At 50.8% G+C, this 22,033-nt stretch overlaps 3 protein-coding genes across 21 annotated transcripts in view; 2 read left to right on the top strand and 1 right to left on the bottom strand.

Moving 5' to 3' along the window:
* HSPG2 (heparan sulfate proteoglycan 2) overlaps positions 1-748 on the top strand; it is a 99,469-nt gene extending 98,721 nt beyond the window's left edge. For all 18 annotated transcript variants that reach the window (XM_045476014.1, XM_045476027.1, XM_045476025.1 and 15 more), the window contains 2 exons: positions 224-327; positions 473-748. In XM_045476014.1, coding sequence (XP_045331970.1) covers positions 224-327; positions 473-645 — 277 coding nt within the window. In that variant the 3' untranslated portion in view covers positions 646-748. The remainder of the gene's footprint in view (positions 1-223; positions 328-472) is intronic.
* A 361-nt stretch (positions 749-1,109) lies between these two features.
* On the bottom strand, positions 1,110-11,654 carry LDLRAD2 (low density lipoprotein receptor class A domain containing 2). The gene is made up of 4 exons (XM_045476045.1): positions 11,566-11,654; positions 8,918-9,361; positions 5,456-5,587; positions 1,110-2,566 (listed from the first exon to the last, which is right to left on the bottom strand). The coding sequence occupies exons 1-4, from the start codon at positions 11,645-11,647 to the stop codon at positions 2,373-2,375; spliced, it is 852 nt and encodes a 283-aa protein (XP_045332001.1). The 5' UTR covers positions 11,648-11,654; the 3' UTR covers positions 1,110-2,372.
* USP48 (ubiquitin specific peptidase 48) overlaps positions 9,129-22,033 on the top strand; it is a 112,249-nt gene continuing 99,344 nt past the window's right edge. For both annotated transcript variants that reach the window (XM_045476044.1, XM_045476041.1), the window contains exon 1: positions 9,129-9,432. The gene's annotated coding sequence lies outside the window, so the exon portion shown is untranslated. The remainder of the gene's footprint in view (positions 9,433-22,033) is intronic.

The following is a 22,033-nucleotide window of genomic DNA, read 5'->3' as shown; positions in this document are numbered from 1 at the left end:
GAGGGCCCGTGAGCCGGAACAAACTTCCAGGGCAGGACGGAACTCCCCGGGGGGTGGCAGGCAAGCACCCTAAGGGATGAATGAAAGCCGGGTGGGGTGCTGGGAAGCTGTGTTTGTGGGGCCGGATCTCATCCAGTGCGGAAAGGAAAGAGCTCCGAGCAGGGGGCAGGCAGGGAGGGGACTTGGAACTGGTGGTGAGGAGCCTGCCCCCCGTTCACCACAGAGAGGGCCGGAGAGGCTCCATCCAGGTGGACGGCGAGGAGCTGGTCAGTGGCCAGTCCCCAGGCCCTAATGTGGCCGTCAACACCAAGGGCAGCATCTACATCGGTAAGTCCGGGCTGGGTGAGGCCTAGGGCACCCTCCTCAGGGCCAGGGAGGGAATGGGGCTCCTGCAGACCTAGAGCCTGCAGCCTCTCCCCCCGCCCGCCGGGCTCCCGGAGCTGACAAGCCCCGTCGCCTCTCATCCCCGAAGGTGGAGCTCCCGACGTGAGCACGCTGACCGGGGGCAGGTTCTCCACGGGCATCACCGGCTGTATCAAGAACCTGGTGCTGCACTCTGCCCGGCCTGGCGCCCCGCCCCCACAGCCGCTGGACCTGGAGCACCGCGCCCAGGCGGGGGCCAGCACGCGCCCCTGCCCCTCGTAGGCAGCCGCCCGCCCCACACGGACTCCCGGGCAGCATCCCAGCCCCACGACATCGAGTATATTGTTATTAATATTATTATTATGAATATTTTCTAAGGAACTGAGGCAATGCCACGCTTTGCTGCTACTGCCCTGGGCCGGCCTGGAGGGTGGGCACACCACCCCCCACGCACAAACACACCTGGGCAGAGCCGCAGGCTGGCAGGTAGGGCAGGTTGGATGGGAGCTGGTGCCTCAGAGGACCACCAGGACTTGGGGTCAGACACCGTGGCCGGTTGGGCTCAGAACTGTCACCACCAATAGAGCCCCGCCCCCAAGTAGAGCCAGGCCGTCCAGTTCTGCAGCCCTCGGGCAGCCCCCCAGTCCTACAAGAGCCAACCGCAGCCTCCAGCTGGTGCCTCACCAGCTGCCTGGGGCGGGGGGCATCGCAATTGCCTTTGCCACCCGCCTCCGGGCGGGGAAAGCTCTTTAGTGCCAACTGTGGAACAAAAGGCAGCTCACTCCTGGGCAGGCAACCCCACCCCCTGCCGGCCCGTGTCTCAGCCCCCTCCACCTCCTCCTGGCCAGCCGGGCCACCTGCCCCGGCAGCCTCCCCCTCCCACCGAGTCCTCCTGGACCCCCCCCCCAACACCCGACACCTGCCCAGGGCCCCCGCCCTCAGGGGCTGCAAGGGAAAATCCACCCCAACTCTCACCAGGAGCTGCTATGGGCAGAACCCAGCACTGAGAGGGTCTCCCCACCCACAGCAGGCCACATCCCCCCACTGATCTGGAAGTGAAGGCCCAGGGGACATGGGGGGAGGAGGGCATCGGTGGTTGAAAAGACTTAGTGCCTTGCGTGGGGGATCCCGGGACTCATGGCTGGGAGGAACAAGAAGGGGACACGACAGCCCTGCCCCGTCTGTGGAGGCCTCAGGGCCCAAATGGGAGCACGTGCCCTCCCCTCCAGCAGTCCACAGATGTGGGGTCAGGACACCTGGCCTCTGTGTCCTAGAAGGGACCCTCCTGTGGTCTGTGTCTTGACCTTTCTTAATAAACGGTGCTATCCCCGCCAGAGCGGTCTGCTGCGCCTCTGACTAGGGCTTGACTCGGTGGCACCCGAGGGTGGGCCAGGGTGGGGCAAAGCCGGGCAGGTGAGGTCTGGGAGTGGAGCGAAGCGGCTTCAGGGGAGTGAGGCCCCCCTGCTCCTTGCCCTTCACGGATCCAGCAGAGGGCCCGCCGATAGCTCCTCACAACAACCAGGTGAGGCAGGAATCCTCCCATTTTCCAGAGGAGCAGCCTGAGTCTGAGGGTTAGGCAACCTGCCCAAGGTCAGACGGCCCTCCTGGGGATGGGGTAGAACCCTAGGTCTGTCTGACCCCAGAGCCGGCTCTCTTTTCTCTGAAGCCACAGCCTCTAGGGACGTCCTCCCTGCCCCTGGAAGGTCGGCCTGCTCGGCTGCGGCCCCCCAGGAGCCACCTGGCCAGGACACGTGTGACAGATGGTGCAGCTGGGACAGAGGCCACGGGCACCAGCCCGCCAGGCCAGCCAGCTGGAGAAGCAGCAGCACCAGGCGAGGCCCACAAGGAGGCCAGTGGAGGCTAGGACCAGCGAAGGGACCGGTGCCACGCCCCGGAGCCGGGGACCTGCAGAAGGAAAGGGAGAGTCCACTCAGGCTTCAGCCTGGGCCTGCTGCCCTATCCCTGTCACCTAGAGAGGGACAAGTGTGACCTTGGTGGGAGGAATGGGATCAGGTGGGAACCAAGAGCTGCATACCTCCCGGAGGAGCTGCTGTATCCCCCTCTTCGAGGGCCCGGCCTGCCCGGGGGCTCCTCTCGGCCGCCATCTGGAGGGGGCCTGCAGACCTGAGAGCTGGGGAGGGCGTCAGGGGCTGGGAGGTATGGCCACCTGTAACCCTCGCCTGGCTGGGCACCAGAGAGGGACCTGCAGTGGGAAATGATAGAGTAACAGAGAACTTTTGAGGACTCGACTCGGTCTCACTGAATCCTCCCTAAACCTCTCTTGTTACTATTAGTATTTCCGTTTTGCAGATAGGGGAAGTGAGGCACAGGCAGGTTAAGTAGCTTGTCTAGATCACAGAGCAGTGATAGGGGAGGACTGGAGCTCCAGCGCCTGGGGTTGACGGATGGAGCCACTTCCCAAGAAAGAGGGTGTATCGGGGAGCTCGAGTGGCTCAGTCGTTTAAGCTGCTGACTTTGGCTCAGGTCATGATCTCTCGGTCCGTGAGTTCGAGCCCCACACAGGGCTCTGTGCTGACAGCTCAGAGCCTGAAGCCTGCTTTGGATTCTATATCTCCCTCTCTCTCTGCCCTTCCCCCACTCATGTTCTCTCTCTGTCTCTCAAATATGAATAAATGTTAAAAAAAATTTTTTTTAAAGGAGGAGGATGTATCTGTCTTGAGCATTTTCTGGGCACCAAGCGCTGTACTAGGCGCTGAGCTCTTTACCTGCAGTATTTCACTTGGTTCATGACAATTCTGAGACCTTAGGTGTATCATCCCCATGTTACGGATAAGGAAACTGAGGCAGAGAGAGGGCCATTCTTCCACTCATTTGACTACTATTTCTTGAGCATCTACTGCCCCCCAGGCGTTGCCCTGGGGACAGGAGGAACCGGCAGTGTGTGAAATAGACAAACCCGGTTTAGGGTGCCGAGACGGAACACAAATTCTGTCATGTCACATGGAGAGGTGCTGTGGAGACAGTAAGAGGGAAAAGGGACAGGGCAGGTTGGCTAGGGTCAACGTTCTTTCCTTTTTCACTGTGGTGAAATATATACCACAATGAACCATTTTAGCCATTTTTAAGCATACAGTTCAGTGGCATTAGCACATTCACATGGTTGTCCGACCATCACCACCATCTCCAGACGGTGCAAAACTGCAACTCTGTCCCCACGGGAACGCTGACTCCCCATCCCCCTCCCTCCAGCCCCTGACAACCACCATTCTTTCTGTGTGTACAATCTGGCTACTCAGGGTGCCTTGTAAGTGCAATCCTGGTATTTATCCTTTCACATGGGCTTATTTCATTTCACACAGTGTCCTCAAGGTTCATTCCTGTGTTGTATGTTCGTGCATGTGTCCGAATCTCCTTCCTGTTTAGGACGGAAGAATACTCCGTTGTGTAGGCATGTCCTATTGTATTCATCCATTCACCTGTCGGTGGACAGAGGGTGCTATGTTAAATAAAGGGGCCAGGAAGGAACTCACTAAGATACTTAAGTAGAAACCCACAGGAGGCCAAGGTAAACCCCGAAAACAAGGTTCAGGGCAGCGACAGCTCAGCCCAGGCCAGAAGGCAGGACAGGAAGGGAACGGGGGGGGGGGGGGGGGGGGGGGGGGCGGGGCCGGCGTGGAGGCGGGGAGGAAGGAAAAGGGAGGTGGGGAAGGGCCAGAGGAGCCATAGGACAAAAGGAACAGCGACTGTGGGCTTTGCAGGGCTTTGCTTCTGCTGACAGATGAGGCGTGTGGAGTGTTCTGAGCGCTGGAGTCACGTGGGCTGTTTTCAAAGGCCCCTCTGGCGGGGAGTTCACTCCCCACTCCAACGTGTGCGACCCACGGGGTGACTTCTTCCAAAGAGGACAGTAGAGAAAGGGAGGCAGCAAAGGTAACAGTGGAGAAACCTTACAAACACCACCTGGTGCTGTCAGTATGTGCTTTGGATACAGGGTGATGAACAGGACACTTGGCCTGGGGTCTTCCTGCCAGTGACCCATAACTCCAGTCTCATCCCGAGCAGAACATCAAATTCTGATGATGTGGGTGGCTTGGCTATGGGCTGAGAGGAAAGGAGGGAAGGTGACAGCAGTTTTGGTGAGCAGGGGACGCCGGTGAAGAGCAGGATGGGGGAGGGCTGTGCATCAGGTGTGCAGTTTGGGGCAACTTAAGTTTGAGATGCCACCTACACAGCCACATGGAGAGATTGAGTAGGGAGGTCGGTGTGTCACTAGAGTTCAAAGACGAGTCCAGATGGCAATGTCACATAAAGGAGAGCACCAGAGGAATGGGCATGGAGAGGCTGGAGGAAAGGAGGGTATAGGAATGGGGCCTCGGGCACAAAGCACAGAGTGTCAGGCAGATAATGGTGAACCTGCAAAGTAGACTGAAGAGTGGCCTGGCAGGTAAGTGCGTGGGGTCCTGGGAAGCTGGCCTTCACCCTTCAGCTAAGTGGCATTTTGCAGTAAACAACCTGTTCAACGGGACATGCCAGCCCTGTTTGCAAGAGGCAGCATCTTAGATTTGCAGGAAGGATCTTCCTGAGTGATCTATTTCGGTCCCCGCTCTGTCTACAGAGCTCATTCCTGGTTATGTTACTCCCTGACTCTATGACTTTGGGCAAGTCATTTCTCCTCCCCAGGCCTCAGTTTCCCCATACATAAAATGTGTGAGTCAGACTCACATCATTTGGATCCATGGTTTCCAAAGTAAGTCTTGAAGGTCCAACTCAGGTCCCTTGGTGAAACATCAGTCAGCCAGGGCCTGGGCCTCCATGTCCAGTTAAATAGAGCATCTCTCCTTTTGAGGCTTGGGCCTCTGGGCGAAATTACACTTAGGAAAAGCTTCCACCACTAAGCAGCTGGATTTTGGAAGCAGCTGAATTAGATCCTCTCCAGCATCATTCCGGCCCTCACTTGCTCTGATCCTCAGGTCGTCCCGTCTACACAGATTCCTCACTACTGTGCTTCACCTTATTCTCTCCTGCCATGCCCCTGCCTCCCACCTCCCCGCTGATGCCCTGCCGCAGGGAAGGGCAGTCAGCCCCGCTCCCCTCCTAGCTGTTCAGTGGGGCCTAGGCCACACCCATGACTGACCTCTGCAGTCGGCCGGTGGCCAGGATGCCTGGTCACTACCATCGCCACAGTTGTCCACACCCCAGCGATCGCACACCAGGCTCCACGGGATGCACCTGCCGGTCCGACAGCGGAAGTAGGCACCACAGGATCCTGGGGCCAAGAGGGGAGGCAGGAGGTGAGGACCCTGAGGCAGCCCATGACTCAAAGAGATGTGCAGCCCTGCAGTGAGGGGACGTGGGAGCTTGGAGCAGGAGACAGCATGGGTGGGTGTTTCATGGGAGACAGGTGCCCGGTCACAGGGACGATGCCGACAGCTAACATTTATCGAGTCCCCATTGCATGGCGGGCGTGGTTCTAAGTACCCCACTCACACCCCAGCCCGTCAGCTTTTCACAATAACCCTGTGGGAGAAACACTGTTATGAACCCCATTTTAGGAATGAGAAGACAGGCCCAGGGAGGCTAGGTCATGTGACCGAGGTGACACAGCCCGTATCTAAGGAGCAGAGTAGGAACTCCGTCCCATGCTCACAAACACTGTGGCACACAGAGGGTGTGCAGGTGTGTCTGCACATGTGAGTGCACATAGCCTGCGTCGTCCCGGCGAGCGTGTATGTATGGGGATGAATTGTACGGTTCGACGCATGGGGTGTGCAGAGAGGTTGGCTCACCCAGCATCCCATTTTGTGGAGAAAAGCTGGTTCAGGTGGGACCGACCAGCACCACGGCTCAGGGATGGGCTTGGGAATCAGAGCATTCCATTTCCTGGCCATGGGAATGGACACATGATTCACACGACTAATCCGATTTGGCCCTGGAACTTTTGCTAGAACCATTAAGAAAAGATGCTCGCTATTTCATTGAAGTTAGAGCTGTAATGGTGACCATGGACTTGGAGCTACAGGGTCATCTTGCTGCCATGTACAAAGAGAAGCTGCCTGAGATGGAGGCCAAACAGACTCCCACAAGGCAAAGACAGACAAGAGACAGAACCCAGGTGCCATTACTCAAACTGCTGGATCCAGCTACACCTGAACCAACGCCTTAATATCCTGGTTATAGCGCCCCCCCCCCATTCTCCTGAGGCTAAACAAAGTTGAGTTGGGTTTTTTTCATCTACAAGTGAAGGTGAATAATACATAGATAGATAGTAGATGTAAGAGTGAATATTAAAGAAAACACAAATAGTGCGGTTGTGTATGGGTGAGTGTCAGTGTAAGAGTGTGTGCATGAACCCGATAGGGTGTGCCTGCAGGCGTGAGTGACTGGGACTGCGTGTGTGGCCTGAAGATGTGCAATGAGCCTTTCTTCATTCAGATGACAAGACTGATCTAAGGAAGCCAAAGCTGTGATAAGGCTTCACCACTGCCACCTGCTTTTGGGAGTCCAATGAGCAGCGGCAACATTCCTGGGTCCTTGGCTGACAGTTGCATCTTGCAAGAAGGCAAGGCCACAGGGAGAAAGGGAGAAGTGAGAGGTTAATTCTCAACCAGCCAGTGACTGCTGTTTACAAAACGTCATAGGCCCCTGGGCATGCTACAGTCTACAGGAGCCAGAAAGGGGACCCCAGGCACCACCAGTCTTGTCCCTAAGGATTTGGAGTACAAATTTCAGCGTGTCCAACTTCGGCTCAAGTCACGATCTCAAGGCTCATGAGTTCAAGCCCTGCGTCGGGCTCTTTGTTGTCAGCACAGAGCCTGTTTCAGATTCTCTGTCCCCCTCTCTCTGTCCCCACCCCCACTCTCTCTCTCAGAAATAAATGAACATTAAAAAAAAAACAGAGTGCAAATTTCATATAGTTCCTCCCAGAGCCAGAAACTCTAATGGGGAAGAAAGAGAGAATTTAAAATCCAAAATCAGACCAGGCATAAGGCCAGGGAAGCAGGAGGTGGGCCTGGGGACACCCCCTGACCAGCTCGGTGTTACAGGCCCTCCAGGGCCTAGCACACAGAGGTCAAGTTCTCGGTGAACCTGCACAGGCCCTCAGAGACCGCCACACTCTTTACTCAAAGCGCTCACATCCCATGTTTCATCCTCCAACCTGGGGGCATCTGGGTGGCTCCCTGACTCTTGGTTTGGGCTCGGGTCATGATCTCATGGTTTGTGAGTTCGAGCCCCCCGTCAGGCTCTGTACTGACAGCGCAGAGCCTGCTTGGGATTCTCTGTCTCTGTCTCTCTGTCTCTCTCTCTCTCTCAAAATAAATAAATAAACTAAAAACCAAAAACCAAAAAACAAAAAACCTTTGAAAATCAATCAATCCTCCAGCCTGGATATTTTGCCAGAATTGGCAGTAAAGCTTCTCTGTGGTTTTGGAATCCTGAGTTTTGGCAATTCACCTGCTCACCATCACTGGACACAGCCTCTGCTGCGACGTAAGTGAGTGTCTCCGATCCGGGGCGGCCTGTCGGGACTAAGGTCTTGAATTCCGTTTGAGTAAGAGGACGTACTCTAGCCATAAAGCCCCACCACTCCGTGTGTGAGCAGGGAGACCTGGGCACTTGCCTTAACTTCCCCGGGCCCGTTTCCCATCCATAAACATGAGGACAAGAAGACGGGCATGGTGTTGCCGGGAGAAACAGATCTGGCACCCAAGGGGCAAAGGCAATGCTTAACAAATTACTATTAATTAAGATCAGTTCCCTTTCCTTGCTTAAGCGGCTGTCACTCAGTCACGAGAGTCCTAACTTGGCCCCTCTGCAATCATCTGAAGCGCTGACCCAGGACACAGGAGCCTCGTGTGAACTTGAGAGCGTGTGAGTGAGTCATATCTAAGCATGCAAAGTGGTACTGTGTGTGTGAGGTGTGTATGAGGGGAACCACATGTGTGAGTGTGCAGCATGTGAGGCACGTGGGTGGGTGAGGTGTGTAAACGAGTGCAAAGTTGTGGGTTATATGCACACGTACAATGTGTGAGAATGTGGGTGTTGGGTGTGAGGGGTGGGGGGTCTTGTGAATGAGTGTGCAGGAGGGGGTCATGTGAATGAATGTTGTGAGCGTGTAGGGTGCGTGAGTGTGGGTGTTGGGCGTAAGGCGTATGCGTGTGGGTCAAGTGAATGAGTGTGCAGGGTATGCGAGTGTGGGTGTGAGGTGTGGGATGTGGGAGAGTATGGGAGCCCTATGGGAGTGAGAATTGTGAGCGGGTCAGTGTGTGTGTGTGTGTGTGTGTGTGTGTGTGTGTGTGTCAGGGGATGGTAGGAGGTCTGCTGCACAAGTCTCTGGAAGTCAGATTTCTGGGGTGGCTCTTTGGGTCTGGAGCCCCCCTTACCGTGCGGACGCGAGCCCAGTCGCCAGTCCCCCTCCCCACCCCACTCCCTAGGCCCCGCCCTGCTCCTAGGCCCCGCCCTGCTCCTAGGCCCCGCCCTGCTCCTAGGCCCCGCCCTCATCTTCTAGCGCCGCGCATGCTGCCCCGGGTAGCACGCCCCCCGCCCTCAGCTGCCCCCAGCTTAGAGGTCCGGGTCCCGGCCCACAGCCCCAACCCACCCAACCGGAAAGAGGTGACTTCGCCCACGAAGTCCACGCGGGGCTGGCGGCCTCTGGTGAGCAGGCGGAGGCCCAGGAAGGGCCCGGAGGACGCCACCGGGGCGGGGATGGTCAGGCCGCAGAGAGGGGCCCCCAGCGCCCGGGGCGCCCCCGGCGGGCCCTCGTAGAACTGCAGGTAGGACCCGGGGGCGCACGGGTCGGCGGGCTCCGGGGAGGAGGCGTTGGACGCCGGAGGCCCCGGGGGCGTCCGCGGCGCCGCGGCCAAGCTGTAGACCAGGAAGAAGCGGAACTGGAAGCGGATCCTGTCGCCGGGGGCCGCCGCCCGCATCCAGAGCCCGCAGTCGATGTCCGGGGCCACGAAGTAGAACCTGCGCGAGGCGGCGTGCGAGCGCAGCAGCAGCCCGTCCCCCTGCCACGTCTGCCCGCAGAGGTCCACCAGGTCGGCTGCAGGAAAAAGCACGGATTCGGGAACCGCGCGGCCTGGTTCTGAGCCCTGCCCGCTGTGTGACCCCCAAGTAAGTCACTCACCCTCTCTGAACCTCCGTTTCCTCATCGGTAAAATGGAATGATTGCGCAATCTCAGAATTTTTGTGAGGATTAAATAATTAAATTCAGGTCCTCAAGCTCTTATTCTTTTTTTTTTTTTTTTTTTTTTTAGTTTATTTATTTTGAGAGAGAGACAGAGCACGAGCAGGGGAGGGGCAGAGAGAGAGGGAGACACAGAATCCGAAGCAGGCTCCAGGCTCCGAGCTGTCAGTGCAGAGCCCGACGACGCAGGGCTGGAAATCAGGAACTGTGGGATCATGATGTGAGTTTAACCAGCTGAGCCACCCAGGCGCCCCCTCAATTTCTTATTCAAAAACTCTAGGATTCATTTCAGAATTTTCCAGAGTTTAGAAAGATGGTGGTGTATATGCAGGATATTGACCTCCATGATCAAACGCATTTACTAGAGCAGGTGTAGGGATACATAACCCTAAGCAGGGCAAATGAAGACGAGAAACAGCCCCCTGTCGGTTCAAGTCAGGAAGTCCCAGTAAATTAGTTAAGGAATTTCAGTTTTCAGAGCTTTTCATAGTTTGGAATTGAAACTAAAGGACTGTGGACATGTAAGCATTCGGTGCTCAGGACAGTGCTTGGCATTTAATGAGTGTCACCCACGTTAGCTATAATTAGCATCTTATTGGAGGAGGGAGCAGACACAGACTTTTCCTGTTGCTCCTTGCTAGAAGAATCTTAGTATCTCTCAGCTGCCAGGGAGCAACGTACCAGCCTTCCTGGCCATTGGCCTAAACCAGGTTTTGTGATCCTAATTCTATTTGCAGGGTTTAGGGATTGGTATGTGACCTGATTCTGGCCAATGAGATTGAAGGTTTGCTGAGGGCTCCTAAGAAAGGATTTCCTCTCTGATTAAACAAAAAGAAGAAGAAAGAAAAGGGGCACCTGGGTGACTCAGTTGGTTAACCGTCTGACTTCGGCCCAGGTCATGATCTCATGGTTCGTGGGTTTGAACCCCCCACGTTGGGCTCTGTGCTGACAGCTCGGAGCCTGGAGACTGCTTCAGATTCTGCGTCTCCCTCTCTCTCTGCCCCTCCCCCCACTCTCGCTCGCGCGCTCTCTCTCTCTCTCTCTCTCAGAAATAAATAAACATTAAAAAAAGAAAAAAAGGAAAAGAAAAGGGAGAGCTGTGTGATGAGGATCCTCTTTCTTCCTGCTTGTGAAAGTGGTTGACTGAGAATGCAATGGCCAGCGCTGCAGCAACCATTTTGTAAAGATGAGGTCATGAGAATTCTGCAGCATCGCTGACACGGTTGAGCTGCTAAATTAACCATTTCTGGAATTATCTATGGCCCCTTGGGTGAAATAATAAATGTCCTTTTAAGGGCATTAGTTTGGTATCTGTTTACTTACATCCCAAAACATCCTCATTGGTACAGAGTTGTTGTGAGGATTAAATGAGATAATGTGTAAATAATCAAACTAGCTCTGAGTTTTTGCAACGATAGAGAAGAGGAGGTGGCTTTTCTGGTGCATGGCAGGGGCATGAGTGGGTCTTGAGGACCAGCCAGGACGTGGGTCTTTGGGGAAGCAATTCACCAGCAGGGCTCAGGATATGGGAGCATTTTCTCAAATCTGCAGGGACCTAGTAAAGCCAGGACGTGCCCCGGAGGCACGCAGGAGAGGAGGGAGTTTTCAAGAGTGAGTGAATTGAGTGTTTTCTATGTGCCAGGCGCTAAGTGTCTCGCACATTTATCTCATACGCACAATAATAAAAGTCCCTTAAGGGGCCCTTATTCCCATTTTACTGCTGCAGACACTGAGAGGTGAAACAGTGATCTCAGGGGTGGAAATGTGAGAAGAGGCGTGAGAGTGTGAACACAGGATGTCTGACCTCAAAGCCCATGGTGTTGTCCATTGCCCCTCACACATACACACACCCCAGACCCCTGCTTCTGGTGATTTGGAGTTCCAGCCTTCCAGAGGGATTTGGGGTGGACTTGGGGGGGGGGTACTAAGCAAGACCAGGCACAGGGGTTCCCAACCTCCTCCAAGTCAAGGGGTCCCAGCCCATCTTGGGGAAACACAGTCTCTAAGGGTGGTAGGACCCACATCTCCTGCCCGCCTGAGCCAATGCCCCTCATGCTCACCTGTTTCCAGAGCAGATGCAGCCAGGGCAGCTGCCCCCAACAGGAGCAGCCTTTGGGGCAGCTGCGGGAGACAGGCCTCCATCCAGGCCCTGCTGTGCCCAGCAGTGGGGCAGACGTGCAGAATCTTCGGTTTGAGGTCTTTGGGGAGACCAGGTTGTGGGGACCTGGCTGGCAGGACACGAGGAGCAAGGGGAGGTAAGTCCACCAGCTCTCTGGTCCCTTCACAGTGATCTTTGTGCTCTAGATCCTTCTTCAGATCAGGATTGTGTCCGGAGTTGCCATGGAGATTTGGGGCTGAGGCTGGAGCCTGGGGAAAGAAGGCGGGGAAGATGTCTGCTTACCCCATGCCAGATGGGAACCAGGAAACTCAGATCCGGTTCAGCCACAAGGCTTCTGGGAGGGGCACCCACAGCCTCAGAGACTTACTGCTCTCTGGACAAGTCGGCATCTTAGGGCCGAGCTTGAGAGAAGCCCAGGACATCCAAGGGCCACTCTGAGGGCTCTAAAAAGGCAGCAAATGATGAAGGAGTTCATTCTATTACCAAAAAGTTTTTCTACCTCAGGGCCTTTGCACTCACAGTTCCCTCCCACCTGGAATGCTCTTCTGCCATGGCATCCCATGGCTGGCTTCTTCAGGTCGCTCAGGTGTCAGCTCAGATGTCACCTCCTGAGACCACACTTCCTAGACCAGCTCTCAATCTGAATTAGTGTTCTCCCTCCTTATCACTCAGTCACATCTCCCCACCTTTATTATCTCAGCACTCACTTGAATTATTTGGCTTACTTATATCTTGTGTATATAATCCATTGGCCCCCGACTAAAATTGTGTTCCACAAGGGTCTTGTTGATCTCTGAAACCCCAGGACATACATAGCACAGCACCTGGCACAGAGCAGGAATCCAGAAAATAAAGAATAGGTGGGTAGTATTGCGCATATGATTTCCCTTTTGCTGGGTTTAACTTCCCCAGGTATAAAAGAAAGAGCTTGGACCATTTCAGGTTTTTCCAAAACTTGTCATTAGAACAGTTTTTTTCATGGGGCGCCTGGCTGGCTCAGTCAATAGAATATGTGACTCTTGATCTCAGGATTGTAGATTTGAGCCCCATGTTGGGTGTAGAGATTACTTAAAAATAAAATCTTAAAGAAAAACAACAATTTTTTTCAGAACGTATGTTACATGGACCATTAATATATAAAACCAGAACTTTTTGAGTCTGTTTCCTCACCTGTAAACTAGGGTAATGATAGTTCCAACTACCTAGGTTTGTTGTAAGAGTTCAGTAAGTTGATACAGGGGGAGTACTTAGAATCGTGTCTGGGGGTGCCTGGGTGGCTCAGTCAGTCAGTCATCCAACTTTGGCTCAGGTCATGATCCCACAGTTCTTAAGTTTGAGTCCTGCATTGGGCTGTCTGCTGTCAGCCCACTTTGGATCCTTTGTCCCCTTCTGTCTGTGCCCCTCCCCTGCTTTCTCTGTCTCTCAAAAATAAACTTAAAAAAAAAAAAAAAAAGAATAGTGTCTTTTACATAGTAAAGTGCCCAGTGCTGGGTGATGACGCTTAATGTCATTACTATTTAAACAAAGGTGTATGGGGCACCTGGGTGGCTCAGTCGGTTGAGCGTCCGATTTCGGCTCAGGTCATGATCTCGCGGTCTGTGAGTTCGAGCCCCACGTCAGGCTCTGGGCTGATGGCTCAGAGCCTGGAGCCTGCTTCCGATTCTGTGTCTCCCTCTCTCTCTGCCCCTCCCCCGTTCATGCTCTGTCTCTCTCTGTCTCAAAAATAAATAAATGTTAAAAAAAAAAATTTTTTTTTAAATAAACAAAGGTTTACCATGTTTGAAGAAGTCCCTAATTGAAGCCTTGAGACCCCACTTCAGAGTCCCAGGACTCTCTGAGAAAGTTAAAACCACTGTCCCCAAAGCTCTGTAACAGTTGTCCCTTCCAGAGCTGACATTCGATGCTACCTTTCTGCCCTACTGTGTATGTGCTGTCCGAGGCTGGGCCTGGGGGAGACTCTGAGAGAACCCAAGTCCACCTCAGCAGGAACGGATTTACCACGAAGCCTGTGAAGCTGAAGATTTAGGACACATTATTTGCGTGGGGTTTTATGTTTTTGTAAAATTTGCAGAAGTAAGATGTTCTAACCGCCATCGGTTCAGACCGCTCGCTGTCTCTTTCCACCCCATCTCCTCCATCACACCTCACTTCAATGCCATGGGCATTTTTGTAATCTGGCTAAATGGAGGTTGGTTTGGGTTTGGGTTTGGAAGGATGTGTTAATGAGGTCCTAGCTTCTTCCAGGTAGAGTTTTATTATTTCTGGATGCTCCGAAGTAATTTCCAGGAATGCCCTTCACACCCATTGTGCTGTCTTCCCCAGTGTTGTGATATGAAGGTACAGAATCAGAGGTCGTTATCATGCCTGGCCCGCCAGGTGTGAGGGTGTTAGAGGAGAAATAAGGTTTGAAATGTATGAAGCCAGAAGCTACTCTATGGAAAATCCTCCCAAATCTTTCAGCTCACAGTCGGTAGAGTTTATCCCAAGTTTGAGAGCAATCCTTAAGGGCACAAATAAGCATATCAATAATAAAATGCAAAGCTGAAGAAAAAAATGTAAATGATCACTAACAAAAACTAATTGTTTTGTTTGTTTATTTATTTTCAAACAATCTGTACGCCCAACTTGGGGCTGGAACTTACATCTCCAAGATTGAGAGTCATATGCTCTTCCGAATGAGCCAGGCAGGTGCCCCAATAAAAAACTAATTTTGATCAATCATGCTAGAGCAAAGACTGAATTATCTTTCTAGTCCTGTTATAGAAAATATGGGGTGCCTGGGTAGCACAGTGGGTTGAGCACCTGACTTCAGCTCAGGTCATGATCTTACGGTTCATGGGTTCAAGACCCACATCGGGCTCTGTGCTGACAGCTGGGAGCCTGGAGCCTGCTTCAGATTCTGTGTCTCCCTCTCTCTCTGCCCTGCCCCCAACTCATGCTCTGTCTGTCTCTGTCTCAAAAACAGATAAAACATAAAAAAAAAAAAAGAAAGGGGCGCCTGGGTGGCTCAGTCGGTCAAGCATCTGACTTCGGCTCGGGTCATGATCTCATGGTTTGAAAGTTTGAGCCTGGCAGTGGGGTTCTCTGCTGTCAGCACAGAGCCTGCTTTGGATCTTTGTCCCTCTTGCTCTCTGCCCCTCCCCCCCCAAATTAAATAAACATGAAAATAAAATAAGTACAATTGCCAATAAGTCAGAACTTACACAAAGGACATTCTGAAATTATCCTGAATTATGATCCATGGGCAGTAGCCAATGGCCTAATAATTTGGTGCCCCAAATGGAAAACAAATAATTGTCTCATGAATGGGTAATCAGTATGGAGAAAACCAATATGGGAGAACATACATCAGGTCTGACAGTCTGACACATTAGGAGATCATGTCTCAGCACCTAGAGAGGTAAAACTCGAGAAGCAAAATATAATCAAAAAGTAGATAAATTAACTGGAAAGATAACATCAAAAATGGTTAATTGACAAGATACTAGCTAGATGGGTCCCCAAGCAAATGGACAGTTGAGGACAAACTTATCAATTAGATGATGATGGGAGAGAGTTAGTCCTAAAACAGCACATACTAAAACACTGTCAAATCTGCTAGTCTTTTCTATGTCACTTGACAATAGAAAAGGGGGCACACAATTTGAAGAGCTAGCAGAAAACGAAATCTGGTAGATAGAACATGCTGGAGCCTTGATCGAGTCACTAGGAGAAAGGAAATGGCTGTGGTGGATACTTCCTCAGGACTGGGGTTTACATAGATGCTAAATCCATAATACCAGACATACAGACACTTAGTATCTGTGGAACCCCCTAGGCCCCAGAATCAAGCCAGGAAACAAACATTACAATAAGGACATGAGTCTAGGGCAGTAAGAAGAAAATCTTATGCCTCATAATCCTACAGAAGCAGGAATGGTAAAAAAGTTTAATGGGTTACTAAGGAAACACCTAAATCTAGCCTGGGGTGAAATAAATAGAAAATGGAACAGTGTTCTGGCAGAATAAATTGTCTAAATTACATAATAAGCAACTATCCTGACACCCTAGAGCTATTCAAACAACCAAAATACAGTCCTCTAGGGGCACCTGGCTGACTCAGTAGAGCATGCGACCCTTGATCTCAGGGTTGTGAGGTCAAACTCCACTTTGGGTATGGAGCCTACTTAAAGAAAAAATACAGTCCTATAATCAAGCTTAAAGACATTAAAGATTATTGAGGAATAAAACTACAAGTACAAGATTCTTACGTTATCTCTTTCAGAATAAAAGCATTTACTTTGGGGCGCCTGAGTGGCTCAGTTGGTTAAGGGTGTGGCTCTTGATTTTGGCTCAGGTCATGATCTCATGGTTCGTGAGACTGAGCCCTGACTCCAGCTCTGCACTTATAGCATGGAACCTGCGTGGTATTCTCTCTCTCCCTCTCTCTCTGTCCTTCCCCTGCTCATGCACGTGTGCACTCTCTGTGCTCTCTCTCTCTCTCATAGTAAACTTAAAAACAACAAAGCATTTACATTGACCACCCTCAATGACTTCATTATAACCATCCTATTTATCTGACACTGTGTACCCAGTTTACCCGTAAATAGACTGACCATAACCTATCAGATTGACTTCACAACTAATTGCTAAGGTGGTGAACACCTCATTTGGATCAAACCAGGATCGGATATAGACCCATGGACATTTCACAGTAACAAAAATACATCTTATTAGGGGCACCTGGATGGCTCAGTCACTAGAGCATGCAACTCTTGATCTTGGGATTGTGAGTTCAAGCCCCATGTTGGGTGTAGAGATTACTTAAAAAAATAAAATTAAAATACATCCTATTAGCCCAACTTCAGCCATCATGAGACAGAAATGGTCCAAGTCTGCATGGAAGTAAAGAAAGCTACATGACCCTTCAAGATGGCCCGAATGAGGCTGACATAATCGCAAGGGATCTTGAATGGGGAGACTCACCCTATCAGAGAAATACCACCAAGAACAAAAGACCAGATATGGACTTGGTGGGCCTGAGCCTACGCTTAAAACCTCACCTCACCTGCATCTACGAAGAGTAGAGCCAACAGGAATGATTACGCCTTCCTTAAGAGAGAGAAGTGAACTAAGAGATGAAGAAGATTTATAGCAACATCATCAAAGGATCCATGGGCCATTAGGAAGAACTGAAAACAGAACAGACATAGGAGTGGGTATCACAAACGTTCATAGACACTGGGCATGGTAAGTTGAAGAGAAACACGGTACAAAGATGCACTTGGGAGACCTGGCTGCTCAGTCAATGGAGCATGTGACTCTGGATCTTGGGGTAGTAAGTTTGAGCCACACGTTGGGTATAGAGATTAATTAAAAAATAAAATGGGGGAGGTGCCTGGGTGGCTCAATCGGTTAAGAGTCTGACTTTTGATTTCTGCCTAGGTCGTGATCTGGGGGCTGTGAGATTGAGCCCCGTGTGGGGCTCTGCTCTGAGTGTGGAGACTGCTTAAGATTCTCTCTCTCCCTCTAGCACTTGTGCACTCTCTCTCTCTCTCTCTCTCTCAAAAAAAGTAAATAAATTAATTAAATATAAATATAAATATAAATAAAATCTTTAATGATTAAATGGATGGACCTTTCTCTCTCTCCCTGCGTGGCAAGACTCTGTGCTATGGACATTTTATGGGACTCTTGACATAACCTTGCGGATTGGATACATTGCAACATTAGCAAATACTTAAGGAATATGCTTGTTTGCTATGATTCTTGTTTGTAATTTTTTTAAGCTTATTTATTTACTTTGAAAGAGAGAAAGAGTGAACTGGAGAGGGACAGAGAGAGGGAGAGAGAGACAATAACAAGCAGGCTCCACACTGCCAGCACAGAGCCCGATGCAGGGCTCAAACTCCTGAACCTTGAGATCATGACCTGAGCCGAAATCCAGAGGCAAATGGCTAACCAACTGAGTCACCCAGGCGCTCCACTATGATTCTAATATTGGTTCAGGTCTGTTGTAAAGCATAACAGAGTCAGGGTGTGAACTGTAGAGCAACTATGTTTGTAAATTATGTCTCAGTTCTGGCCATAGCTTCTTTTTTGTTTATTTAAATATTTAGTTTTATTTTGTTTATTTAAATATTTATTTAGTTTTGAGAGATAGAGCGTGAGTGGGGAAGGAGCAGAGAGAGAGAGGATCCGAAGCAGGCTCTGCACTGACAGCAGAGAGCATGATATGGGGCTCAAACCCACAAACCATGAGATCATGACCTGAGCCAAAGTCAGACGCCCAACTGACTGAGCTACCCAGGCACCCCTAGTCATTTTTTTAAGTAAACTCTATCCCAATGTGGGGCTCAAACTCATGACCCCAAGATCAAGAGTTGCATGCTCTATCTACTGAGCCAAGCAGGCACAGCTTTTTGTTTTGTTTTATTTTATTTTATTTTATTCTATTTTATTCTATTTTATTATTTATTTTTATTTATTTTTTATTTTATTATTTTATTTATTTATTTTTTATAGCTTTTTATGAATTCCAGATGTCAAAGGCTGCCTGCATCCTGGTAAGGTCTAGCTCACATCTTAATAGTGTCAAAATAACCGTGTCACTTGCACTTCTCTAAAAACTTCTCTAAAACAGTCCAATGCTGAGGTGGCAAGAACCAGCAGGTGCAGTAATCGTATCAAGTATCAACATATTCAGGTTTGCTAAATTGCCAATAACCAATCAGAGCCAAGAGTGTAAACAGCCACACACAAAGAGCACGATTATAAACAGCGTCGTAAATTGGATAGTGTCCACCCAAAAGTCATGCCCTCCCCCCGAATCTCAGAATCTGATTTTATTTGGAAATAAGATCTTGGGGCGCCTGGGTGGCTCAGTACACTAAGCATCTGACTTCGGCTTAGGTCATGAGCTCACAGTTCCTGAGTTCGAGCCCTGCATCGGGCTCTGTGCTGACAGCTCAGAACGTGGAGCTGCTTCGGATTCTGTCTCCCTCTCTCTCTGCCCCTCCCCTGCTCACGCTCTGTCTGTCTCTCTCAAAAACTAAACATTAAAAAAAAAAAACGAAATTAGATCTTTCCAGATGTAATTAGTTAAGATGAGATACCGGATTAGGGTGGGCCCTAAACCCAATGGCCAGTATCCATGTAAGAGGAGAAGGCCACACAGAGACATACACAGAGGGAAGATCCTGTGAAGGTGGAGGTGGAGAGTGGCGTTACCGCCACAAGCCAAGGAGCATCAGCAGTTACTTAAATTTTTTTTTTTTCAACGTTTATTTATTTTTGGGACAGAGAGAGACAGAGCATGAACGGGGGAGGGGCAGAGAGAGAGGGAGACACAGAATCGGAAACAGGCTCCAGGCTCTGAGCCATCAGCCCAGAGCCTGACGCGGGGCTCGAACTCACGGACCGCGAGATCGTGACCTGGCTGAAGTCGGACGCTTAACCGACTGCGCCACCCAGGCGCCCCAAATGTATTGTTTTTAAGATACTCAGCTGGTAGCAATTTATTATAGCATCCTTAGTGGACGAACTACGTGCAGAAGCGGAGGTCTCCATTATAAGATTCCTGATCCTGGTGCCCCTTGCTCCCAAAGCAAGAGTACGCACTGTCCTTCCCTCTCCTAATGCTGGAGGGTCGGTCTCTAGTCAAAGGATCATGCCAGATCCAATCCACTGTGACGGTCGAGGTAGTGGCCGAGGAGAAAGAGAAGGAACATTTGTACCGAGAAGGTGACCATCACTTACTACCTAGAATTTAAGGCACTGTGGCCTTTCACCCTACCTAGTGTGGTGTCTCTCCCGATTGGGTGGGGGCCTCCAGATGTGGGGTGACTCCACTGGGTGGAAGCCAGTGGCGAGGACAGTGAAAGGATTCACCTGAGGTAGAACAAAAGCGATAGAAGTTTATTGGATACACCGGTAAAGGGAGGCGCTGCAGGCAGGATGGCAAAGGAGAGACTCCGGGGCAGTGGAAGGAGGCTGTTTTTAGGGGGGGTGGAGGGGGGACGCAGAGTTGCCCGGGTGGCTCGGTCGGTTAAGGGTCCGACTTCGGCTCAGGTTATGATCTCATGGTTCACCGAGTTCGAGCCCTGCTTCAGGCTCTGCGCTGACAGCTTGGAATCTGGAGCCTGCTTTGGAGTCTGTCGATTCTGTCTCTCCCTCTTTCTCAGCCCCTCCCCTGCTCTTACTCTGTCTCTCTCAAAAATAAAACATTTTAAAAAGGGGGAAGATGAGGAGATATTGGGACATACAGAATTTTCCCTTTTTTGGTAACTGTGCCTGGTTGTCAGTAGCCCATTGGTTGGTTAGGTCCTATAGATATTTTGAGGTGGGTTCCCCGATGGGCCTTGCTGTATTTAGACAGATGGTCACTGTGGGCTCTTTCTACATTCCATTGCTCAAGCCTGTTGACTAAAGGCAGCCTCTACACCCAGAAGGACTATGTGTGTGGGGGGCTGGTGTATTAATAGGGAGATTTATTCTAAGTGTCTAAGACATTGTATTAGGTAGTCCCTTATTATATTAATTCTATAATAAAAATGTTTTCAGAAGGCTACCTGTGGTCAGATCCCACATTACATTTTAGCCAACGGAGTTCACGTGATATGGTTCACTGAAGGTCTTGTCTCCTCCCTCCACTATACTGGTCAGTGACTAACTCCTGGGTATGCCGATTCACACTGTAGATGTCAAAGGGAGACCCAACGCTAGAATGTGACCATATATGTTCAGATCCACAGTGGTGGCAAGGAAGCGTAGTAAAGCATCTTCAGTGTCCACATGAATGGTACTTCGTGGATGAGGCAGCCCTGACCCCACGCATCCTCAGGTGGTGACACATTCCACCCCTTCACTTCCCTTTTTGGCTTGGTGCTTTCCCCTTTCTTCCCAGCCTTGGAAAGATGGTGACATTAAAAATCTGCTTGTGCTTCATGCGTACTTTGTGAGTCTGCCTAGATTTCAGGCTTCTTTCATCTAGGCAAAAGAATCTACTTTTTGTTTGTTTATTTTGAGAGTGAGTGCGTGTGCACGCCCACATGAGCAGGGGAGGAGTGCAGAGAGAGAATCGCAAGCAGGCTCCTAACTGTCAGTGGACTCGGGGCTCGATTCCATGACCCATGAGATCATGACCTGAGCTGAAATCAAAAGTCAGATGCTCAACCGACTGAGCCACCTAGGTGCCCCAGAAAAAGAATCTACTTTTAACCATACCTCTGGAACGAAAACGATAATCCTTATTCAGACTGATGCACATTCATTATTTAGCGATTTCTTTTTGCTGTTAAATTTGAGAGAGAAAGAGAGATTGAGCGTGAGAGTGGGGGAGAGGGGCGGAGGGAGAAGAGAATCTTAAGCAGGCTCCATGCCTAGTGTGGAGCCGGATGTGGGGCTCGATCCCATGACTCCAGGACTGTGACCTGAGCCGAAAACACCAAGCCAAAAAGAGTTGGCCACTTAAGTGACTGAGCCTATAGTGTATTTTTTTAAGTTTATTTATTAAAAACATTTTAAATTTTTATTTTGAGAGAGAGAGAGAGAGCATGAGCAGGGTAGGGGCAGAGAGAGAGGGAGACACAGAATCCAAAGCAGGCTACAGGCTCTGAGCTGTCAGCACAGAGCCGGACGCAGGGTTCAAACCCACGAGCCGTGAGATCATGACCTGAGCCGAAGTCAGATGCTCAACCAACTGGAGCCACCCGGGCACCCCAATAAGTTTATTTACTTAAAGGGTGCTTGGGTGGCTCCGTCAGTGGTGAAATGAGAAAGTAATTTATTTCTGTGAAGCTGATGTCGGGAAGACTGCAGCCTGGCGTCTCCAAGACAGTCTCCAAAGTGCTGAAAATACTTGTATGTTTATACAAGGAAAATGTGAAACAAGGTTGGTGAGTACAGGCAGGTGGGCTCTGAAGGGCCGATCAGTCATTGCCTTGGGGTCAATCACTCCAGGTCTGGCTGGCTCAGGGCAGTCTTTGTTGCATGAGGGGTAGTTTGGGCTCACATCAGCGGATGCTTTGCCTGCGGGGTCTTTTGCCTGAGTTGAGAGATAAGCTGGAAAGAATTTAATCAAAAAAGTACAGACTGAGGTCAAAATGGAGGTAGTTGAAGTTCTCTTTCATTACTACTGTAACAAATCACCACACTCAGTAGCTTCAAACAATTTATAATTCTGGAGTCCAGATGTCTGGAGAGGGTTTCACTGAACCGAAATCAAGTTGTGGGCAGAGCTGCGTTCCTTGCGGAGAATCCAGGAGAGAATCCATACTCCTTGCCTTTCCCAGCGTATAAGGGTGCCTACATTCCCTGGCTTGTGACTCCTTCCACTTTCAAGTCAGCAGGGTAACATCGTTTCTGGCTCTGACCATTCTGTCTCCCACTTAGAAAGACCTTTGTGTTGGGGTGCCTGGGTGGCTCAGTTA

Source organism: Leopardus geoffroyi, chromosome C1 (genome assembly GCF_018350155.1).
Source record: "Leopardus geoffroyi isolate Oge1 chromosome C1, O.geoffroyi_Oge1_pat1.0, whole genome shotgun sequence".
Taxonomy (NCBI): domain Eukaryota; kingdom Metazoa; phylum Chordata; class Mammalia; order Carnivora; family Felidae; genus Leopardus; species Leopardus geoffroyi.
The sequence above is the reverse complement of the archived record's forward strand: the minus strand, read 5'-3'. Positions and strand labels throughout refer to the sequence as shown.

Coding starts and splice junctions, on each gene's coding strand:
- LDLRAD2 (XM_045476045.1), bottom strand. CDS start 11,647: ATGGAGGCCTGTCTCCCGCAGCTGCCCCAAAGGCTGCTCCTGTTGGGG. Junction 5,588..8,917: donor AGTCACCTCTTTCCGGTTGG/GTGGGTTGGGGC, acceptor TCTTGGCCCCAG/GATCCTGTGGTGCCTACTTC. Junction 2,567..5,455: donor GCCACCGGCCGACTGCAGAG/GTCAGTCATGGG, acceptor TTCCCACTGCAG/GTCCCTCTCTGGTGCCCAGC.